The sequence below is a fragment of the Rana temporaria genome, chromosome 1 (genome assembly GCF_905171775.1).
Source record: "Rana temporaria chromosome 1, aRanTem1.1, whole genome shotgun sequence".
NCBI lineage: Eukaryota > Metazoa > Chordata > Amphibia > Anura > Ranidae > Rana > Rana temporaria.
In genome coordinates this window covers 89,499,577-89,517,981 of record NC_053489.1, presented here as the reverse complement: position 1 = coordinate 89,517,981, position 18,405 = coordinate 89,499,577, and the positions used below count along the sequence as shown (strand labels likewise).

Here is an 18,405-nt window from a genome sequence, read left to right as displayed (position 1 = left end):
TTTTCACAAGCAGGTGAGATATGTTATGTAAAAAGAGGGTTCAAATTCTTATCGGGATGGTGATGCACTCCACTGAATGCAAAGCCACGTGAAAAAGTTAGAAAGTCCACCATGCACAAGTGGCATGCACCGCAATATAAGCCTCTTACCCGATGGTTATGATCCTCAATTAAAGAGATCAAACAGGCATGCAGTACAACCGACCCCTTTAGGTGTCTCCAAGCTAAGCCAATACATTTCATCGGCATGTAATGTTCACCAATATATTAGCCTTAATCTCAAATCGAAACAGACTCATATAGCTGTCATGGAAGGAAAGTAACATAGGACTCGCATAGCACGTATCAAATGTGGAACATTCAGACCAGACAACACAGCTCTAGATCTAAAGCACAGGCAGCATGACAGGCAACTATTAACTTTTCATTACAGGAAGCTATTCTGTTGCATATGTATGAAGGTAAAAAATCTTCTGTGTGCAGCAGCCTCCCCCCCCTCCCCCCAATACATACCTGAGCACCCTCTCGATCCAGCGATGTCCACAAGAGCCTTGCCTCTCTGGAGACTCACACTCCTAAATTGGCTTTTGCCCATTGGCTCCGTCTGCTGTCAATCCCAGCCAGTGAGCTATTTAGGAGATAGAGGGGACGGGCCTAACCACAGCTCTGTGTGTGAATGGACACACATCCGCGGCTCCTGTGATAAGTTAACTCCCCTTTCCTCTGCTCCCTGTGCTGCAGCACCCTTTAACTGCTATACCTGGTAGTATGATCAGTGGAGGCACTGCTTGCAGGACTCCCTGCAAGCAACTGTTTATATGCACGTGGCCCACTTGCACTGGATGTGACATGGGGGGTGACATTTTAGGAGGATTGGCATATAAATGAGTGGGTTATTTATATATAATGTTGCAATATTTACATTTGGATCATATTTAGATGTAAATATTACAGCATTGATAAGTAAATCGCCCCCATTTTAGGGTAGCAGAGTAGGGCTAGACAGAGGTAGCGATGGTCTCAGGCTTCATGGTGTGATCGCAGGACAGGTGACTAAAAAGTGGGACTGTCCCACCAAATCCGGGCCTGTTGGCAAGTATGTTTTCCCTGCAGCTGCCCCTCACTGTCATAGGGGAAATATAAAATAGGTGAGTATACAGATCTTTGTTACACAGGTTATGCAGTATATGTAGAAGGAGGGGGGGAGAGAACATTTGTAAGACTTATGCCGCGTACACACGATTGGAATTTCCGACAACAAATGTTCGATGGGAGCTTGTTGTCGGAAATTCTGACTGTGTGTAGGCTCCATCGGACATTTGCTGTCAGAATTTCCGACAATAAAAATTTGAGAGTTGGTTCTCAAATTTTCCGATAACAAGTTTTGTTAACGGAAATTCCGAACGTGTGTACATGTAGCGCCCTGCTCCTGTTGGGTATTTGTAAATTTATGTTATCTGAGCTGTAGTTTAGCTCGGAAGGATTATGTCAAATTATTGGTTTCTGTTCCAGGTTAGCTGCGTTGCACAGTTTCCACTTGACTGTAGGTGTCACTGTCACCAAGGGACAAGGTTGGAAATGCAGCGGGCTGAGTGTATTGAGTATTCTTTTCCCAGAAGCAGCCCAGTGGGCGTGGTCCCGATCGCTGTGCATTCTGGGAGAGTGGACTTAAGGGACAGACACTGTTCTGGCCTCAGGGATGTGCTAGCAGTTTTTTTCCGACCTCGGGGCCTGCTGGCCCAAGGATCCGCTACTGAGAGTGGGCCCAGGATTTTCTGGGGCCTACTGGTCCAGGTTGGTCCTGTGCTGTCTTGCCTGCGGGAAGAAGCCGAACAATTGGGGACTCAATTGGAGGACGCATCCGGGCCAATCTACCACACAGTGCTGCCGGCTGGCTGAAAGATCCTGGTACTGTGTAGCTGTGTCTTTGGAACTTTGCAAAGTGTGTGGTTACACGGTCCTGTGGCAGAGGACTGTACAATGACTCGACTGCACTCATCGAGTCTGTGGCAGAGACTTTTGAGCGAACTTGGCACCGGCTGCTAGGTCAGTGAGAGAGGCCTATCCGGTGGTTGCTGAATCCAGTGTGTAAACGGTTCGTCCTCTGGGTCCAAGAACATACCAGTGATCCGCAAAGCAAGGTACATGAATCTCCTCTAACCCTCCATCCCTCTGTCTGAGTTTGTTTAATAAAACCCACCCCCTCAGCACTCCAGTGAGCGTGGAGGGGGGGGAGCAGACAGTGGTGACTGACACTGAGCACTGAGAACCGAGTGATTAGCAGTCTTTGATCGCTCGGTTCTCAGTCTTATAGCCAGAGGGGGACAGATGCAGCATTTGGGCCAATTCTGCATCCACCTAGGAAAGTATGATTCCCATATTTCTCTTTGAATGTCAGACAGAACAAAGTCAGAGGACACATACAGCAATAAAAACTGACAGACTTTATCCAAAAACATTTTGGAGTTCCGTTTTATTACTTTCTTTCCTAATAAAATTCTCATGTGTGACATTAATTCTATGCAGAGATTTATTTATAAAATTGTTTACATCTCAGCAAATCAGTCTGGTATAAATAAATCTATTGCACTGTATGATAAATGAGGTCACCTTAGCAGTAAAGGAAAAGGACAACTCAGCAATGTGTTAGGAAGCCAAGCCTATAACCTTTATTCATTAGTACACATGAGGCACAAGGTCAGATAATGGCAGCAACGAGGTGGACAGGAACTCCTAGGGGGATTTTCAGTAGCACAACTACATTCAGACCAAAATATGATTGTATTGTAACATTTTCTTTTACTCTTTGTTTGACAGATTTTCTTCTGCATGCCATAAAAAAACTCCTAGTTCCACTACACACGCTACAGTACCCCCAGAAAAAGTCAAGATTTTTCCAACTTCATAAATAAAAATTACATCAAGACAAGAAAACTCCTAGTTCCACTACACACGCTACATGCCTTCAGAAAAAGTCAAGATTTTTCCAACTTCACCAATGTTCCTTTTTCAAAACCAACCTAGAAATGTCCACACACACAAAAGCACTGTTCACACAGCGGGGTTGATTTACTAAAGGAGTAAGTGAATTTCCACTTAGTTTAGTGAATGAGGTAAAGTTAAGTGATAATTTACTTTGCAGAGCATACCCGTACAAGGTAAGAAATACATACATGTAGCACCCACTAGTGAGCTAGAATAGGCAGTGTTAGTTTTTTCTCTGTTAGAGTAGGCTGGCAGCCAAGCCTGTGTGTAATTTGGGTTGTATGAGTGATCCAGGGAGGGCTGGTATGACTTAGCAGGTGGCATCTCTGGTACCTCCCCCTACTTCTGGAACTTGCTGGAAACGTCCATAAGAATGGGAGCGAGGTTAGGAGGAGCTGCCTGGAGTATTAACGAGAGCCCTGACCAATCCCCAACAGATAAGTTGGCAGGGGACAGGCCACCTCAAATATTCTGGGTCAGCTCAGCTGGGCAGGAGAGTTTGGGTGGAAGATTGGAGATAGAGTGCTAGAAGGCTATCGGTAGACCCTTGAGGGTAAGACCCCTAGTCTGGGAGTGGGGGGAGGAGCTTGGATCTGGGAGCTCGGGTACAGGAGGGATCCTCTGAAAACCCAAGGAAGAATCCTGTCCAGTGGCACGGGAGAAGGTGTGAGGACTGCAGAAGGGAGGGGACTGACTGGGGGAGGTAATCTATGTACACAGCATCAGTCTCCTCTCCCTGACAGGACGTAGAGCTCTGTGTTTACACACAGAGCTCCATGTCCCTGCTCTAAAACTGCCGATCGTGGGTACGCGGCGGACATCGCCGCCGCCAGGAACACGCATCAGCATCGCTGTGACACGCCGGGCGCGCGCGCGCCCCCCAGTGGCCGGAGGACCCAAGGCCATAAAAAGACGGCCTCCCAGATTTATAGAGCCACCTGGAGGCCGTCTTTTTACTATGGCCCAGGACTGAAGTAGTTAAAGGGGTTGTAAAGGTATTATTTAAAAAAAAAAAACATATCATACTTACCTCCACTGTGCAGGTCGTTTTGCACAGAGTGGCCCTGATCGTCCCCTTCTGGGGTCCCACAGCGGCTCCTCCCCGCAAGAGCTAACCCTCTCTGGGAAGCTGTCTCTCAAGGGGGTTACCTTGCAGGCGCGCTCCCTTGCCATACAATCGGCGTCCATAGATGCCAATTGTATGACTCGGCCCCCGCCCCCGGTGACCATGTCATTAGATTTTATTGACAGCAGTGGGAGCCAATGGCTGCGCTGCTATCAATTATCCAATGAAGAGCCAACAAGACTTGAGGGAAAGCAAAGCGGGATCGCGCCCACTGAGATTCGGGGCTCAGGTAAGTAAAATGGGGGCCTGCATAGGATGCAAGGTGTTTTACACTGCATAGGATGCATTAAGGTGAAAAAACACAAGGGCCCGGATTCACAGACATCAGCGCACATTTATTCTGCCGTAGCGCATCTCAATGTACGCTACGCCGACGCAGCGCAGAGAGGCAAGCATGGAATTCAACAAGCCAGTGCTCCCAAAGCTGCGTTTCGAAGGCGCAGGCCGGCGTAGGTGGAAGTGGGCTTGCCCCATGCAAAGCCATGCAAATGAGGCATGACCCCATGCAAATGATGGTTTGAGAGCCAGACAAGTAAGTTGAACGAACTCATGCTCATAACCACGTCGGAACAACTACCTAAGATACGCCGGATCACTGCCTACGCCATGAACGTAATCTACGCCCATCCAGACACACGTCCAACGTAAACTACGTAAAAACCGCCGGCTTCTGTTCCCTGATGCAGACCTTTACATGTCTGCTGCTGAGTTACACCTCCTTTATGGGGCTTAACTTTACGCCGGACGTACAACTTACGCGCACCTCTCGTAGCCTGCGTCGGGCGGGCGCAGGTTCGTGAATCGCCGTATTTTTCTCATTTGCATATTTGAATGACTAATCAATGGCAGCGCCACCATGCGGCCAGCGTAAATGTGCGCCCACCCTACGCCGGCGTAGGCAAGTTACGTCGGAGGAATTAAGCCTGTTTTTAGGCGTATCTTAGTTTGTGGGTATGGCGCACAGATACGATGGCGCATATTTGCACTTACGCGGTGTATCTGGAGATACGTCGGCGCAAGTACTTTGTGAATCCGGGCCAAGGTTTACAATCACTTTAAGGTAAAAAAACAAAAAAAACTTGTGCCTTAAGAACCAGTTTAAAGTGGGTATAAACCCAAACATTTGACATTTAGGTTGCTAAAGAACTGTGCATAATAAACAATTGTAATTTTTCATAATAAAAAACTTGTTTTCCACAAATTAAATTTTTTGTTTCAAATTAGTGCTGCTGATCACTGCTTTACAGCCACTTCCTGTCTACATGCATTCCACTGATGGCTGCGTGACAGTTCTTATGGAAACTTTACTGATGGTGACAAGAGTGGACCATGCCGCATGTGTTGAAACAGTTACTTATATTCTCCATCTGAAAGCCCATGTGATAATGTCAAAATGCAGGAGCACAGCCACTCCCACCACCTGCACAGCCTGGCACTCCAGTGAGTGCTGAAGGGGCCGAGCAGAGAGCGGGTGACTGACAGTCACCTCTCTGTGCTTAGAGCGGAGGGGAGAACTGAGCGATCAGTGTTCTTTGATTGCTCAGTTCTCAGTGTAGAGCTGGCAGGGGACAGATGCAGCATAAGATCGAGTACTGGTATATATGTTTGTTTGTTTTTTTTAACGCCAAACTTCTCTTTTAAAGTTTATATAACATTTTAGTGATTGGGTTTATATATAGTATACATATCAATTTAAATTACATTTACAATGCAAACATAACAAACTATAAATCATGCCATGAGCACTGTTTTTAATTTATGCATGAACCCTTCAGGAAAGCCATTATTACAGAGCCATCATCATGTTTTTAGCCTTTTACTATAAGGTTTAAGTGTTTCTTTGCAAGCTCTAGTATGACTTTACATTTCACTGTCCATGTTAATTATTTACCTTCTAAACTTTCTTGTTCATCTGCCGTGTACACATCCCGCTGACTCTGCTCTCTTAAGAATTGGATGATTGCATACACCAGACGCTTGACGGATGACATGTTTTCAGTGGATCGGCAATGCTTAAATCACTGTAACAAGGATAGAATTCAGAAACATTTTAGAAAAAAAAAAAGGAAGCACTCATATATCATAAAATATAATTTATCATTCCAGGCTGGTGAAAATACAAACACAAATTCACTGAGGACCCAATCACACCACATTATTTGCACTGGATTGCTCAACGCAGGCCCAAGCAGTGACAAACCAAAATCATTTGTTTCCAATAGGCTCAGTTTAGACCAATGCACTGGGTGATAATCAAACATGCCTTGATTGGACTGAACAAAATTAAGTATTTTGGCTTTTGCTGTGAAAAAAAACCCACCAAAACACATGAAAAAAAAACAGATGTAAGCACATGTCAACTAAAGTGCTTTAAACTGCGCTAAATGTAATGGGCATGGTGCAAATCTGGCCTGAAGACCAATAGATGACATATTCCATGAAAAAAATTAATCACAAATCTTTTCTTCATTTTTATAACACTGACCACTGCTTGCCAATAGCAGTCTGCAGGCTCTTCAGCATTCAGTGAGGTTTCAAGATCTTTTTTTTTTTAAAAGGGGGACTTCCTACCAATAGAATCGGTGCATAATGGTGCTGGTACAAAGCACTATGGCACCCCCAGTGTCAAGGAGGAGATGTAGGCATGGACGGAGGAATGGGTTTATGTGCAACACACACAAACTCTATATTGGACAAGCAGGTTGTGCCACTGCCTTCGGTGAATTGGTAAAGGGGCCTTTCAGAACCTTTACCCCTTTGCCTGTAGTTGCCTAGGCACACAATTGCAGTGAAGTAGTATAGTGGTAGATAATTGATATTTAGGTATTAGTATGATGATGTAAGTTATGTTCCAGCAGCAACCCAAGTTCTACAGAGAGTGCAATTTATTTGACTTCCAACACAGAACAAAGTCCAAAGTCCACAGATGATACAAATCCAACAGAGTACATATAATTCAGATTCCCATTTGTCTAGATCAATTCTAGACCTGTGCCTTCATATTCATAGAGAATATGACTAGACAAGACTGAATGCCAGCTTATATTGCCTATCCGCTGAATGGCTGAGCAATTCGATTGGCCATCTTTGATCTACATTCTGTCTCTCAGAGTGACAGATAACGACCCCTAACCCGGAGACAGCTTCAGTCATCACATGCCCTAATTTGCATTCTTGCATAATAACATCAACAAATCTCGTTTGATATATTAGATTACAGAAACCAAATGTGGCCTGAGTACAGGTTTGATGTGTAAAATAGACTTATCCTGGATTCTTGCATATTGACATCAACAAGCCTCTTTTCATATGTGCAATTATATTAACAGGTACCAAATGTCAACTGAAATCTGGCCTGGTCAATTTTGGACTTATACATATATATAATAATATAATATCCCACATAAATCGGTCAACATATTACAACAATCTCCTTGTCCAGCTCTCCTGGCCCCCTCCTATGTGTAAGTTACCCTGTGTCTATTAGGGGCAGAGGATGACCGGGAACCCCAGTCTGATCTGCACTATTCAGACTCACTGTACAACGACACTGAAATATTGTATATATATATATCTATATATGTATATATATATAGATATATATAGATATATATATGTAACACTACCCCCGAAGGAGCTGCTGGTTTGATTTGGGTGGCATGTTACTTCTATATCCCCGCCGTCTAGAGTACTGGATGAGAGCTGTAATAAAGTCAATGTCCACAATGTCTTTTTTTGTGCTTTTATTACCCAGCCGGGTAAAAACGGTAAATAGTAGAAAGGTGAAGGGATAGAAGAATTGAGAAATCGCGGATTCAGGGTTAACTGGCGTGGAAACAGTCCTGCTCCCAATAGTAAATCTCTTCACCACTTTAGCCAGAGTGGGTATAGTGCATCTGGATAGGCCTCTCTCACCAGCCTAGAAGCCAGAGTGTCACTTTGAACTTTAGGTTAAAGTCTCTGCCACAGACCCTCCTAAAGGTGGAGATAACTTTGGTCCAAAATCCCTCTCAACTGGATTCAGCACCCGGATCTCCTTCAAATAGCTTCAACTGCAGCAATAACTGACTGGTGACCGCCGTCCAGCCTTTCGGGTATGAAGTGTCCTTCGATGAGCGGATAGGTCTCTCCTGCGTCACCAGCCTTGTACCTCGGTGTCCCTCAGACAGGTTCCCCATCGACCGGCTTCCTCCACTTTGGACAGACAGCACAGGACCACTTGTAGGTTCGTAGACTCAGTCTGCTTACTGAGCCTACTAGGTAGATTAATGCTCCAGACCAACGTGGTTCTGAAGCCAGGAACACAGCAACACACACACCCCGCCAGAAGGGTCACACACGGGGTGGTGGGACGACTGCCCAGGTGGAAGGCGTGAGGGGACGACAACCCGCACCAATGGCATCTGCCCCTTAAATACCCCTCCCCAGCATGCACAGCGAGGCGATCAACCCTCCTGATTGGCTGCCGAGGAGAAGTATCCACACGACCCTTAATTTACTGCTGCCCCCTACCGTCTGGGGGTCACTGAAGTCCCCCAGCAGGAGGATAGGCACACAGCACAGCCAGGGCTGTAACAGAGGCCTTAAATTTAACCAAATTAACATGGTCAGAGTTAACTAACTCTCTGACCCCCCTTCTAAATTTACAATAGCACCTGCTTTAAAAGTAGCCAGGCACTACATATATATTGTCTCATATACTATTGTAGACTCTTTACTAGATCGTTTGAGGTGTGGCTGTATCCAATTGTTCTATTGTTTGTGTCAACATTCTCAGCTACTTTCTATGAAGTAGAAAGCACTCCCCTCCTTTGTAATTGAGAGGAGGAGAGATGAGGTTTTTGTAGTCCAAATCTGAAGAACAGTCTGCTGTGTCAATGCTGTCCTTCCATAGATACAGTGCAGTAAGTGAGTGCTGTCAGTCACCCTGGCACAGGAAGTTTGTTACTAGCAGAATCGCCAGGTGAAATGTATGGAAAAAAAGCCAAAAAAAGGAAAAACCAATGTCAGGTTGTTTGTCATCAGTGTAGGAAGATTTCTCTTCACTTCCTTTCCTGTAAACACAAAAGGGAGCGACAGGAAATTTCTACAAAGATGAGAGAAATGCCATTTTAGACAGGTGTCACTGAAATGTTCCCATTGGGAGATTTCCCAATCCATATTTGTACTGGAGACAACTCAAAATTTTTGATTCTCCCATCACTTTTGGTCTTGATGACAGCGGTCACCAGGACAAAAAGAAAGATCCATTCTCCCTACCAGGGATACAGACAGCAATAAAAATCTGAAATAATATGTAAAAAGGTACTACAGCGCTATTACTAAAACCATATAAAATACTAAAGATAAGCTGCAGACACGTGAGGTGCACAAAACCAAAGTGAATAAATAAGAAAATATTGTGTTGCGCTGATAATCAAGTAAAAAATTGCATACATATATATATATATATATATATACCATATACATAAATAAGAACCCCCTACACCTCAAATCAGGGAGGTATATGTGCAAAAGATAAACAAAAACCACTAAAAAACTATAATGTGAAAAACTATACCGTCGATCGCGTCACTCGGCTTCTCCCCTGGGGAGAAGCCGAGTGACGCGATCGACGGTCGAATCCGTCCTTCTGAGGAGATCGTAGCACTGAGCGGCGTTCAATGACTGATTGCAGTTGAGCCTTTTTACCATCGAGGTTCCGTGAGTGCCAGTGGCGGCCCGCCCATAGGGGGCGCCCGGGCGCCGCCCCCCCTCCCCCAGTCAGTAAAAAAAAAATCTAAAAAAAAAAAAAAAAAAAAAAATTTTTTATTTAAACATGTCCCTTTAAGGAAAAAAAATTCCAAAAAAGGTTCTTATGTGCACTGAGTCTGGGCGTCGGGCGCCGGGAAAAGCGCGGTATGGGTAGCGCCACGTCTGTGCAATCACGGGATTGCAGACGTGGCGCTACATTGGCAGCCCAAAAATGCCTTTGTGGCGCGGTCCATCGCGCCACTTGCTTCCGGCGCGATGGACTGCATTGTTATGGCTGGGCGGGTGCATCCACTATTTGTGCTCGTTCCGTCCTGACGTCCCTGGAAGAACAGGAAGTGACGTCGGGACTCGGGGCGCTCAGTGCGAGTACAGGTAAGCTGAGCTATGCCGCCTGCCTCTGCCCCTCTGTAATGGACTGTTTTCTCTGCAAAGTTCGGCGGCAGCAGCTGCAGCTGTCCACCCCCCTTCTGCAAAGATTACCTGTGTTCCAATTTTTTTTTTGTGAATATTCGGCCGAAATCGCGGCACCCCCCTCCCCCCCCCGGGGGGGGGGAGGGGGGTGCCGCGATTTCGGCCGAATATTCACTATAAAAAATTTTTTGGAACATTTGGAATTTTTTTTTTTAGTGCACATTTGGCCGAAATCGCGGCACCCCCATCCCCCCTCAGGGGGGGGGGGGATGGGGGTGCCGCGATTTCGGCCGAATGTTCACTAGACATGATGAGCAATTAACCCAGTGCAGATGTAGGCTCATTGCAAGGGTGGATTTTTTTTTAACATTTTCATGGAGTTGGGCATAATAAATGATTTTTAATGTTCAATGCAATGCATAATCTGGGTGAAATGCCAGCCGTCAGCAGCCTGAGCCCCAGGAGAAGATGGGGAGCTACAAGTCCCAGCAGGTTATAATATAAGGCTCCTAGGTGGATGGGAGTCTTATATTATAAACCTGCTGGGACTTGTAGTTCCCCATCTTCTCCTGGGGCTCAGGTGCATGCAATCCACCATCTATGGGACTACAAGTCCCAGCAGTGAGAAAAACTGGACAAAGATGGTGGATTGCATGCACCTGAGCCCCAGGAGACGATGGAGAACTACAAGTCCCAGCAGGTTATAATATAAAGCTCCGAGGTGGATGTATGACTGGACAGTGACACAGTGGGGACAATTGGCACAGTGGCTGTGTTTGATGGCATGGTACAGTGGCTGCATTTGATGGCATGGCACAGTGGTGACAATTGATGGCACAGTGACCACAATTGATGGCATGGCACAGTGGCTGCATTTGATGGCATGGTACAGTGGCTGCATTTGATGGCATGGTACAGTGGCTGCATTTGATGGCATGGCACAGTGGCTGCATTTGATGGCATGGCACAGTGGCTGCATTTGATGGCATGGCACAGTGGCTGCATTTGATGGCATGGCACAGTGGTGACAATTGATGGCACAGTGGCCACAATTGATGGCATGGCACAGTGGTGACAATTGATGGCACAGTGACCACAATTGATGGCATGGTACAGTGGCTGCATTTGATGGCATGGTACAGTGGCTGCATTTGATGGCATGGTACAGTGGCTGCATTTGATGGCATGGCACAGTGGTGACAATTGATGGCACAGTGACCACAATTGATGGCATGGTACAGTGGCTGCATTTGATGGCATGGTACAGTGGCTGCATTTGATGGCATGGTACAGTGGCTGCATTTGATGGCATGGTACAGTGGCTGCATTTGATGGCATGGCACAGTGGTGACAATTGATGGCACAGTGACCACAATTGATGGCATGGCACAGTGGCTGCATTTGATGGCATGGCACAGTGGCTGCATTTGATGGCATGGTACAGTGGCTGCATTTGATGGCATTGCACAGTGGCTGCATTTGATGGCATGGCACAGTGGCTGCATTTGATGGCATGGCACAGTGGCTGCATTTGATGGCATGGCACAGTGGTGACAATTGATGGCACAGTGACCACAATTGATGGCATGGTACAGTGGTGACAATTGATGGCACAGTGACCACAATTGATGGCATGGTACAGTGGCTGCATTTGATGGCATGGTACAGTGGCTGCATTTGATGGCATGGCACAGTGGTGACAATTGATGGCACAGTGACCAGAATTGATGGCATGGTACAGTGGCTGCATTTGATGGCATGGTACAGTGGCTGCATTTGATGGCATGGTACAGTGGCTGCATTTGATGGCATGGTACAGTGGCTGCGTTTGATGGCATGGTACAGTGGCTGTGTTTGATGGCATGGTACAGTGGCTGTGTTTGATGGCATGGTACAGTGGTGACAATTGATGGCATGGTACAGTGGTGACAATTGATGGCACAGTGACTGTGTTTGATGGCATGGCACAGTGGCTACGTTTGATGGCATGACACAGTGGCTGCGTTTGATGGCATGGCACAGTGGTGCGAATTGATGGAACAGTGGCTGCATTTGATGGGCACAGTGAGGCTTATATTTTTTTTTCTTCTTCGTTTGCGCCCCCCCAAAAATTTTGAGCACCAGCCGCCACTGGTGAGTGCAATCATTGTATTGCAGGGTTCATTTCCCATTTTATTACGTTATTTGCACCATATATCTTTCTTTTCTCCTTATGAGCGGCTGATATCCTGTGTTTAATCGGGGAGTCCAGAAGGAAAAGGTTTTATATAATTTTTTTTTTTTTTTTTGCTATAATGACAGCTGCACACCAGAGGACTGTGGATCTCACACCTGTCTCCTATTAGCCTATGTACTGAACTGTGTTTTTTCCATGAACTATTTTTGCTGGTTCTATTAGAACTTTTTCACATTATAGTTTTTTAGTGGTTTTTGTTTATCTTTTGCACATATACCTCCCTGATTTGAGGTGTAGGGGGTTCTTATTTATGTATATGGTATATATATATATATATATATATATATGTATGCAATTTTTTACTTGATTATCAGTGCAACACAATATTTTCTTAATAAAAATCTGAAAGTGGTTCCATTCCTTCCATACAATATCCAAGACTAACGAGACTATGGGGCTGATTTAGTAAAAAAAGTAGAGGCTGTTCAGTTGGCAAAGTGAATGTTCACTGTGTAAAGTGTTAGTAAATTAGGTGATACTGTATTCATATGGAATTCCCAATCACGTGCTAGCAAAAATCCTATTTCTTTAAATGTTCTTCTTTCCCTTGCCAGATTCACATAGGTTAGTGGATCTTTAGATCCGCGAAACCTATGTGATTTAAGATCCGCCGCCGCAAGTTTTTAAGGCAAGTGGGTAATTCACAAAGCACTTACCTCAAAACTAGCGGCGGCGTATCGTAAATCCCCCGGCGGAATTCAAATTCCGCGGCTAGGGGGAGTGTACTATTCAAATCAGGCGCGTTCCCGCGCCGATCGAATAGCGCATGCGCCGTCCGCAAATTTACCCAGGGTGCATTGCACTAAATGACGTCGCAAGGACATCATTGGTTTCAACGTGAACGTAAATGGCGTCCAGCCCCATTCACGGAAGAGTTACGCAAACGACGTAAAATTTTTAAATCGCGACGCGGGAACGGCGGCCATACTTAACATCGGCTGCGCCTCATAGACCCAGGGGTAACTATCCGCCGGAAAAAGCCGAACACAAACAACGTAAAAAAAAAGCGCCGGGCGGTCGTTCGTTTCTGAATCGGCGTATCTCCTCATTTGCATAATCGTCGCGTAAATAAACCGAAACGCCACCTAGCGGCCGGCCTGAAATTGCACCCTAAGATCCGACGGTGTAACACAGTTACACCTGTCGGATCTTAGGCAAATCTATGCGTAACTGATTCTATGAATCAGTCGCATAGATACGACCGACGAAACTCAGAGATACGACGGTGTATCAGGAGATACGCCGTCGTATCTCTATGTGAATATGGCCCAGAGTTTGCAATGTGAACGTTCACTTTCCTAAAAGAATAGCCCCTAGTTATTTAGTAAATCAGCCCCTATGCTCTCTAAAATAAAAAATAGCAGGCACCTAAAGGAACCCTTACGCCGGGTACACACGGTCGGAATTTCCGATTGAAAAAGTCCGATAGGAGCTTTTCATCGGATATTCCGACCGTGTGTATGCCCCATCAGATTTTTTCTGTCAGAATTTCCGACAGACTTAGATAGAGAGCAGGTTATCTATTTTTCTGACGGAAAAAAATTCCTATCGGAAAATCCGTTCGTCTGTATGCTTTTCCGAAGGGAAAAAAACACGCATGCTCATAAACAATTCGACGCATTCTCGGAAGCATTAAACTTATTTTTCTCGCCTCGTCGTAATGTTGTACGTCACCGCATTCTTAAAGCTCGAAAGTTCAGTGTGTGACCATGTGTATGTAAGCCAAGCTTAAAGGGTCACTAAAGGAATTTTTTTTTTTTAGCTAAGTTGCTTCCTTTACCTTACTGCAGTCCTGGTTTCATGTCCTCATTGTTTGTTTTTGCTTTGATGTTGATGTAATTCCTCTCTGTTCTGGACACTTCCTGGTTGTCTGTTTCCTGATCACCACTGTACTGGGAGATTTCTCACTGTGGTGACTAATCAAGGAGGTGTGATTACTGTGTGTCTAAAACTCCTCAGCACCAATCCAGTTTCGTTTTACAAAGCATCACTGCCCTCTATTGGCTCTTTGTCTCTGTACATCAGAGAACCAGGATACAACAGCAAAAACAAAACTAAACTGCAGGCACATTATATGATTGGTTTTTATCTATTTTTAATCATTTTTAAAAGGAATCAGTTAACGTTTATGTCTCTATACCCTGTAAACAGTCATTTCATCCAAATTTTTTTTTTCCTTTAGTGACCCTTTAACCTGCCTGGCGGTCTTCCCGAGTCTGACACGGGGTTAGATTTTCCTGCTGCGAGCGGAAACCCCGTGTCAGACTCGGGCTTGCCTCGCTAGATCCACAGGCACAAGTTACTTACCTTGTCCCTGGATCCAGCGATGCCACCGCGCTGTGTGAGCGAGTGGGTCCTCGCTCGATTCACACAGTGCCTCCGTGTGACGCCGATCTCCGTTCCCTGCGACGTTACGACGCACGGGGACGGAGAACGGCGCCAAATTCAAAAAAGTAAACAAACACCTTACATACAGTATACTGTAATCTATAAGATTACAGTACTGTATGTAAAAAAAACACACCCCCCCTGTCCCTAGTGGTCTGTCCTGTGTCATGCATGTCATTTTATATAATAAAAACGTTTCTTTCTCCCTGCAAACTGTAGATTGTCCATAGCAACCAAAAGTGTCCCTTTATGTCAAAAATAGTTTTAGATCAGCTAAAAAACAGCGATAATAAATTATAATCACTTGCAGAATTGTGCGATAGCGATTTGTGGGGAAATTCGTCATAAAAAAAAAAAATAATGACAGCAACAATTCTGCAACTGAGCAAATTTCAGTGATTTTGATTTGATTACATTATTGAATAATTTTTATTATAATTATATTATTATTTGTTATAATTATTTATAATTATTTATTATATTATAATTTATAATTTTGTTTTTAAAAAAATGTCATACCCGGGATGCCTATTAGAAGCTTGTTTGGTCAGATTTAAGTGAGTTATTTCTAAAAATTACAGACCTACAATATAAAACGCCAAATTTCCTTGCAAATAATGGTACCGCTTTTAGCATGTTTTTTCTGACAGAATCATACCGCCAGGGAGGTTAAGCGGAATTCCGTCGGAAAAACCATCCAACTTTTTTTCAACAGAAATTCCGCTCGTGTGTACAGGGCATAAGGGCCGTTTGACACAGGTTTTCCGATCAGGTCTGCCTGTTGGTTTTTCAGGCAGACCTGATCGGGCCCTCCAGCCTCCTCTATGGAGCAGCGGATGTCAGCAGTGACATGTCCGTTCACATTTGCCGCCATCTGATCTGATCATGTCCGGCAAAAACAGTCAGACGGTGGTCCTAATTTCCATCCATCCGTAAATGGACAGGCGGTCCGTTTCCATCCGATTTCCCCATAGAGGAGAGCGGGACTGTGTCTGTGTCCATTCTGCACAGTGAGCGGGCATGGACCTGTCATCCACATTTGCTCAGCGGGGCGATCCCAGGCTAAGCAAATGGATTCAGTTAGATGGGGTTGCCCGTGTGAAAAGGGCCTTAAACATTTGGGAGATACAGGCGTTCCATCATTCAGACATATCCACAGGCTTTTTATAAGCTTTACACCCGTACCAGTTTTTGTTTTTATTCTAGAGACACGATCACTTTAAGGAGACTGTGTTCGAGGCAGTTTTGAAGAGGCCCCTGAGATAATATTTGAGTTATGTCCAAGGGAAGTACATTAGTATAATCTGCTTTATATAAATAAGAGCAGATTGTCTCTGGAAGAGAATAGGCTGTACACACATTATTCAGCTGTCAACCAAATTCTTCATGTAAGTGCAGAGGCTGTGACCCTCACAACAAAAATGTTGGCCTTATTCAATTGTAGCACCCTGATGTTTAGGCAGGGTTGCTAATAAATGTACCTGCCAGGTATAGTTGACTTGGCCAAGTGATAGGAGATCAATTGATTCCACCCTGATTCTGGAATTGCTGCACTTCTCTCACTAGATGGCCGTGTATATGGTGGCATTAGATATGACAAGGGCATTGCAAGGACAGATTAGGAATAGAATGTGTATCTCAGCCAATGGGCAGGGATCCTCCTGGGTCCCCTGGCCTGCTGAGGTTGCCTATTTATTTGGGTGAGGTCAGGTGATCGGGGTTCTGTGCCACCTGGATGGCTGTCTGGGTGGACGTGTTGTTGTTCTGTCCCGGGCTGCTAGGTCAGAGCCTGAAACCTATCCCGGGAAATCTGGATGCTAGGCTGTCTGAGGGCCTATCCAGAAGCAAGAGAGCAGCGTAGGGTTGGGACTGCGGCTTGCAGTCCAACCAGAAATGACAGTTCTGTCAACCGGAGAACCTGTCGTGGTCTGAGGTAGAAGGGAAGCTGTCGCCACTAAGGGACTATCCACCTTATTACCAGGGACCAACATGAGTAGCTGAAGCAAGTGCCAGAGCAGTATTCTCACCAACCAGGGACGGTGAAGAATTGTGAAACTTCAGCAGGAGTCAAGCCAGGGACCCAGCCAGCAGAGGTGACACTTGCAGAGCAGCCTTGTGTGCCAAGCCAGGGACCGAGCAGGCCAGTGGAGTTACGCTTAAAGCGGGGGTTCACCCTAAAAACGATTTTCTAACATTACATCCAGCTCACTCTCTACATTCACAGTATGCCGTTTGTTTTTTTGTTTTTGCTGTACATACCTCGTACAGCTATTTTCTTCCCCGGCTTCCGGGTCGGGACTCCCGCGGGAGTGGGCGTTCCTATCCAGCAGGTGATTGACGTGATGACAAAAACGACCTCACGCCGTCGCATAAGGAGCGTCACGATTTGCCGAAAGAAGCCGAACGGCGAGTCGGCGCTATACGGCGCCTGCGCACCGACGTTCGGCTTCTTTCGGCAACTCGTGACGCTCCTTATGCAACGGGGGGAGTTAGTTTTTGTCATCACGTCAATCACCTGCTGGATAGGAACGCCCACTCCCGCGGAAGTCCCGACCCGGAAGCCGGGGAAGAAAATAGCTGTACGAGGTATCTACAGCAAAAAAAAAAACGGCATACTGTGAATGTAGAGAGTGAGCTGGATGTAATGTTAGAAAATCGTTTTTAGGGTGTACCCCCGCTTTAAGGAGTATCCTGAATGCCAAGGTAGGGACCCAGCAGGGAAGCGGGGGTGACACTTGAGGAAGATATTCAGTGTGAAGATTGGAAGAGCTCAGGAGATCCAGTGGCAGTGGATCAGCAAATCTAGTGAGAGAGACTGGGAGCTCAGTTGAGTGAAGTCCTACAAGAGGGGATTGTAGAGGAGGTGAAATAGTTCATTGTAACCTTTGTTAGGAACTGTTCAAGATTGTTGCCATAGGAGACGGCGTGTCTACACATGCAGATGTGGGGCGAGGAGTGCTTAAAGCGGAAGTTTTATATTTGGGTGGAACTGCGCATTCAGGAGGAAGGGGGGAAGGAGAACTTCCAATCGCCTAGGCGGTTGGAACAGAAGTGGGGGTGGGTACCTGTCAAAATTGGGTACCCTCTCTCCCTTCCCCAAAAGCTCCATTTTATAAACAGGAGGCGGGGAGGAGGCCTTAAAACAGGACTTCCCCTTTTGGGTGGAGCTCCGCTTTAAATTGGCTGTAGTATGTGTGTGAATGCATGTGAGGTAGGGTGTTTAAATCAGAGTTCCGCCAAAAAATATATATTAAAAGTCAGCAGCTACAAATACTGCAGCTGCTGACTTTTAAAATAAGGACACTTACCTGTCCATGGCAATACAAAAAGCCCCCCCCCCCGCGGGGGGGAAAAACAAGAGAAATATGTCCTCCCGGAGATAAAGATGCCAAATGTGGGCTGTGCCGCATAGAAAAAGGGGTTTGTTGATACAAAAATTTAGCAATCACATCAATTCAGACACTTTGAGACCCATCACCAACACCCAATATAAAAATGTAAATAGT

General features: G+C 45.5%; 1 protein-coding gene across 3 annotated transcripts in view; it reads right to left on the bottom strand.

The window, feature by feature from the left end:
• Positions 1-18,405, bottom strand: part of SGTB (small glutamine rich tetratricopeptide repeat co-chaperone beta) — a 75,692-nt gene that overhangs the window by 43,436 nt on the left and 13,851 nt on the right. For all 3 annotated transcript variants that reach the window (XM_040340168.1, XM_040340160.1, XM_040340176.1), the window contains exon 2: positions 6,002-6,131. In XM_040340168.1, coding sequence (XP_040196102.1) covers positions 6,002-6,101 — 100 coding nt within the window. In that variant the 5' untranslated portion in view covers positions 6,102-6,131. The remainder of the gene's footprint in view (positions 1-6,001; positions 6,132-18,405) is intronic.